This window comes from Pagrus pagrus, assembly GCF_965226575.1.
Source record: "Pagrus pagrus genome assembly, chromosome: 11".
NCBI classification, from domain to species: domain Eukaryota; kingdom Metazoa; phylum Chordata; class Actinopteri; order Spariformes; family Sparidae; genus Pagrus; species Pagrus pagrus.
Window position 1 is genome coordinate 455,001 of NC_140195.1, and position 5,000 is coordinate 460,000.

Consider the following 5,000-nt stretch of genomic DNA (forward strand, 5'->3'; position numbering starts at 1 on the left):
GAGTCCAGAGATGAGAGCTCTGTGTGGAGACTCAGTGAGTGTTAATCTGATACCAGTGGAGGGAGAAGTACTCGGATACTTTGCTTCAGTTAAAGTACTCCACTACTAGTAAAAGAAAACTTAAACTTGAGTAGACGTGTGTCAGTATGATTGCAGCAGCGCCCCCTTCAGACCGGCGGCCTCACTGCAGCTTCTGTATTAAAGGTCCAAGTCACCTGTGGTTCTGTCTCCAGGTGGGCAGTTTCTCTCCAGGTAACTGTTCCGTGCACTGGGCCTACATCCTGGCCATCCTGGGGGTCCTGGACGCCGCCATCTTGGCTACGTTGGCCTTCGTCCTCGCCAACAGACAGGACGCCCTGCTGCCGCCAGACGCCAAGGAGGGTGAGGGCGGGGTCGGTGCATCTGGGGGGCCCAGTTAGCTTAGAGTTAGCTTCAGGTCCAGTTAGCTTAGAGCTAGCTTCAGGTCTCTTGGTGTAAAGCAGCAGTGAGCTGTGATTGACAGGTGAATAACACGCTGTGTCTGTGCAGTGACCACGGGGCTGCTGATGGTGGCGTAGAGGCTCAGGTGAGAGGCTCAGGTGAGTCAGTTCTTCTTCTGCTGTCACTTCGTCCCTTTAAGACTCACTCAGACTGAAGATGTTTTCTCTCTTGTTGTTCAGCGTCACCAGAGGAAGAGGAGGAACATCAGGAGAAGGAGCCTTCCTCATCCTCTCTTCTCATCATCACCTGGTCTCCTGGCAACTGTATCCACCTGAATGTTGTCCCAGTGAGGATGAAGAGGAGGAAGAGGAGAGACAGCGAAGGCACAGAGCACAGGGTGTGTTAGTCTGAACATAACCTGAGTCACAGACTGCTGATGGTCGGCTTCACATCATGTTTCATATCGTCCCTCAGTGTTGGTCTGTGGAGGTCTGGACCGGAGTCACAGCCTCTCTGCAGCTCCAGCATGAGTTACACAGTGTGGTACTGGTACTGGTACTGTTGTGTGACTGGACTGATTATTACTGCATCGTTCATTGAGAATATTTGAACATGCTTGTCTGATATGAAGTCGTGTGTGTGTGTGTGTGTGTGTGTGTTGGAGAAGGACATCCTGGACATCTTCCCACAGCTGTCTGAAGGAAGAGTGGACACAACTGAAATAGGAAAGAAGAGGAAGTGGTGTGATGAGGAACGATACAACAGGAGGAAGAGGAACAAACCCACCAACTGAAGCACAACGTACAATATTTTAATCTCATGTGTGAAACATGTCGACATGAAATCTGAGCGTTCAAGCAGCCGCCTGCATTTTGTTGTCTGGTGTCTTCTCAGAGTTACATGTTGTAGCCTCATCTCTGTGTTTAGCCTAGCTTAGCACAAAGAAATCATCAACTAGGCTACAACCCTGTCTGATCACATGTTATATCGTGTTGGCTACACCCAGTTAGCTTAGAGTTAGCTTCAAGTCCAGTTAGCTTCTGATACAGTTGATGTTTAGGTCTAGAATACCTTTAAGAGCTATTTAGCATCTGGATTGAGTTAGCTTAGCTTCAGGTCCAGTTAGCTTAGAATTAGCTTGTAGGTCTTGGGAGTTTGCTTCAGGTCAAGTTAGCCAAGATTCAGCTTAGATGTAGTTATCTCAGAGTTAGCTCTAAGTATTAGCTAGTATTAGTAGCCTGTTAGCTTCATGTCAGATTAGGACGGGATGGATTTGTGATAAATGTCATAGCTAATGAAAAAAAAAATGAAGATAATATTTTTTCTTGTTGGCTACGCCCAGTTAGCTTAGAGTTAGCGTCTGGTTCAGATAGCTTAGAGTTGGCATAAGATCCAGTTAGCACCTGGGTCCAGTTAGCTTAGCTTCAAGTCCAGTAATCCTAGAATTAGTTTGAGTTGTAGTTAGCTCAGATTTAGCAGGTTGGTATTCTTAGAGTTAGTTTCGGGTAAAGTCTGAGTGGAGTGTTAGTAGCTTATTAGTAAAAGTATCAAGTTACCTTATATATAGCTTCCAGGACGGGTTAGCTTCCCAGTGAAGTTAGAACAAACCCAGCTGACTACAGGATGGATAAACTTGTTAGCTAACGTTGTGCTAAGCTAGGAAAAACACAGCAGATGCCAGATTAAGGAGACAGACTGTGTTCACGTTAGTGATTCTGATCAGCTTCCTGTCAGCGTGACCTTTGATCTCTGCAGCACTAAATAAAGTAGATGGTTCAGTTCAGTTTGTTGCCTCAGACTGTGACTGCCTGATTCAGTTTCCCGTTCAGAGCCGTCTGATTGGACCTTACAGAACCACCTTTTATCAACATCCTGATGTCACATGATGTCACTCTCCCACGAACACTAAACACACCTGAGACACTCAGGTGAACTCTGAGCTCATGAAGGTTTCTGCAGGAAGTCTGTCAAAGTGTTTAATGAATAAATAAATGATGTAACAGCAGCGTTCATGTTGCCATGGTTACTGTGCATGAAGCTTGTCCCTGATGTGTCTTCGTACAGAGAAGAGACTTATTTTGTAGTGGGATCATTTTATGGAATAATGTTTGTGAGCAGGTTGTTGTTGTTGTTGTTTGTTTTTACAGAATGTATCATGCATGTCAGTGTGTACAGACTGTACAGGAACATAAACATAAACAATATTTATGTATGTTTGTGTGTTTTGATGACTTCATCAGACTTCAGTCAGGGACAGAGCCGGTCGTGTGACCAGGTGAGATGTTTACCTGGTCAGTTATCAGGTACAGCTATGCAGCTATGCTATATATCAGATTACCTTCATTTACTTGATGAAGTTACCTGAACAGGTTAAATTAACCTGCGTTAAGCTTAAGCTGACGGTGTAACCTGACCAGGTGAGTCCTGCCTCAGAGCAGCATCACCAGCAGGTTTGTTCAGAGGAGCTTCACATCATGTACTCCTGACACCATGAAGACCAGCTGGACCTTCAGCTGAGCCCGGTTCTGTCTGAGTTATTTAAACTGCTGATGGTCTCAGGTGATGTCTCAGGTGATGGTCAGTGAAGACAGCAGACTGAAGTGATACTGACTTTAATTCAGACACATGAATAAAGACGAGTCACACAAGCTGAACCACATGAACACAACAGGAACCAACCAATCACAGAGCTGATGAGCTGTTGCCACAGTTACTGTCTGTGACGGACAGACGGAGGGAGGAGTCAGTGTGAAGCTGCTTTTAATAATAAATCTTTAACATTTTGACTTCAAGTCCAAGAAGCCATCACTGTCCCAAACAACCAATCAGAGAGCTTCAGACTCTGTTGCCGGGTAGCTTTCAGCTGGGTGAAGTTAAAGGTTGATCTTTAAGAACTGAATCAAACATGTACTGAGTCACTGCTGAGGATTGTGGGTACTGTAGTGTTGAAGGACACACAGGTCGTTAATGCAGCTCTGGAAGAAAAGTTCAACCCAAACTTATCATAAATATTAATCGTCATCAATAATCATTTAACTCAGATACATGATGATGTTCTCTACAGGAACATTGATGTTTGTGTCTCTTCATCATCTTCATCTTCATCTTCATCACTTTTCAGCAACAAACAGAAACATTTTCACCAAAAGCAGCAAAAAGACAAAAAACCAAGACAGGAAGTAAAAAAACATCCTGAAACATAGAATACACCTCCTCCTCTCCTCTCCTCTCCTCCTCTCTCTCCTCCTCTCCTCTCTCTCCTCCTCTCCTCTCTCCTCTCTCCTCCTCTCCTCTCCTCTCTCCTCTCCTCTCCTCTCCTCTCCTCTCCTCTCCTCTCTCCTCTCCCCTCCCCTCTCCTCTCCTCTCCTCTCTCCTCTCCTCCTCTCCTCTCCTCTCCTCCTCTCTCCTCTCTCCTCCTCTCCTCTCCTCTCTCCTCTCTCCTCTCTCCTCTCTCCTCCTCTCCTCTCCTCACCTCTCCTTTCCTCTCCTCCTCTCCTCTCCTCTCTCCTCTCTCCTCTCTCCTCCTCTCCTCTCCTCACCTCTCCTTTCCTCTCCTCCTCTCCTCTCCTCTCCTCCTCTCCTCTCCTCTCCTCTCCTCCTCTCCTCTCCTCTCTCCTCCTCTCCTCACCTCTCCTTTCCTCTCCTCCTCTCCTCCTCTCCTCTCCTCTCCTCTCCTCTCTCCTCTCTCCTCTCCTCTCCTCTCCTCCTCTCCTCTCCTCTCCTCTCCTCCTCTCCTCTCCTCTCCTCTCCTCTCCTCTCCTCTCCTCTCCTCTCTCCTCCTCTCCTCCTCTCCTCTCCTCTCCTCTCCTCCTCTCCTCTCCTCTCCTCTCTCCTCTCTCCTCTCCTCTCCTCTCCTCTCCTCTCCTCTCCTCTCTCCTCTCCTCTCCTCTCCTCTCCTCCTCCTCTTACTCCCTCATGTACTCCACTATCTGATCAATCAGTATTTGGGGGTCGTAGTTCAGGGCAGCTCTCCTCCGGCGCCTACGACTCCCATGGTTCAGTTCTTCAATGGCAGCGGTTGCCATGGTATTGATGCGTTTCATCCTCTGCAGCTCAGCAGCAGGGGGGCGGAGCTTCTCCTCCTCCTCCTCCTCCAGCCTCTTCACTCGCAGCAGAGGGGGGTCGTTGCTAGGCGATGGTGGAGCCATGTCGTCAAGGGAGCGGCGGGTTCTCCTGTGGGCGGAGCTAACAGGTGTGACAGACAGGTCCCTCCTGGCTCGGCGACCAGAGGACATCACCGGGGCGTTGTTAGGGCCGATGCTGGACAGCAACCTAACAACCATACGCCTGAGAAGGAGAAGAGGTGGAGGAAGAGGAGGAGGAAGAGGATGAGGAGGACAAGGAAGAGGAGGAGGAGCAGACTGTAAAAACATCTTAAAATCTGACTTTTTTCACAGGACTCTGGTTGGATGTATCAGATGGTTGGATGTGTCTGATGGTTGGATGTATCAGATGGTTGGATGTAGCAGATGGTTGGATGTATCAGATGGTTGGATGTATCAGATGGTTGGATGTATCAGATGGTTGGATATGTCTGATGGTTGGATGTGTCTGATGGTTGGATGTATCAGATGGTTGGA

At 47.8% G+C, this 5,000-nt stretch overlaps 2 protein-coding genes across 3 annotated transcripts in view; one reads left to right on the top strand and one right to left on the bottom strand.

Annotated features, from left to right (window-relative positions):
* The window catches only part of lhfpl4b (LHFPL tetraspan subfamily member 4b), a 7,019-nt gene extending 4,385 nt beyond the window's left edge, over positions 1–2,634 (top strand). The window contains exons 4-7 of one of the 2 annotated variants that reach the window (XM_084367128.1): positions 1–34; positions 234–381; positions 529–565; positions 660–2,634. The exon at positions 1–34 is cut by the window's left edge and continues 46 nt beyond it. In XM_084367128.1, coding sequence (XP_084223254.1) covers positions 1–34; positions 234–381; positions 529–557 — 211 coding nt within the window. In that variant the 3' untranslated portion in view covers positions 558–565; positions 660–2,634. Of the gene's footprint in view, positions 35–233; positions 382–528; positions 579–659 lie in introns of both variants that reach the window. The other variant, XM_084367127.1, reaches the window with a different exon arrangement.
* A 1,649-nt stretch (positions 2,635–4,283) lies between these two features.
* Positions 4,284–5,000, bottom strand: part of pcsk1nl (proprotein convertase subtilisin/kexin type 1 inhibitor, like) — a 19,180-nt gene continuing 18,463 nt past the window's right edge. Inside the window, exon 5 of the mRNA XM_084366305.1 lies at positions 4,284–4,707. Within this exon, the coding sequence (XP_084222431.1) occupies positions 4,326–4,707 (382 nt within the window). The 3' untranslated portion in view covers positions 4,284–4,325. The remainder of the gene's footprint in view (positions 4,708–5,000) is intronic.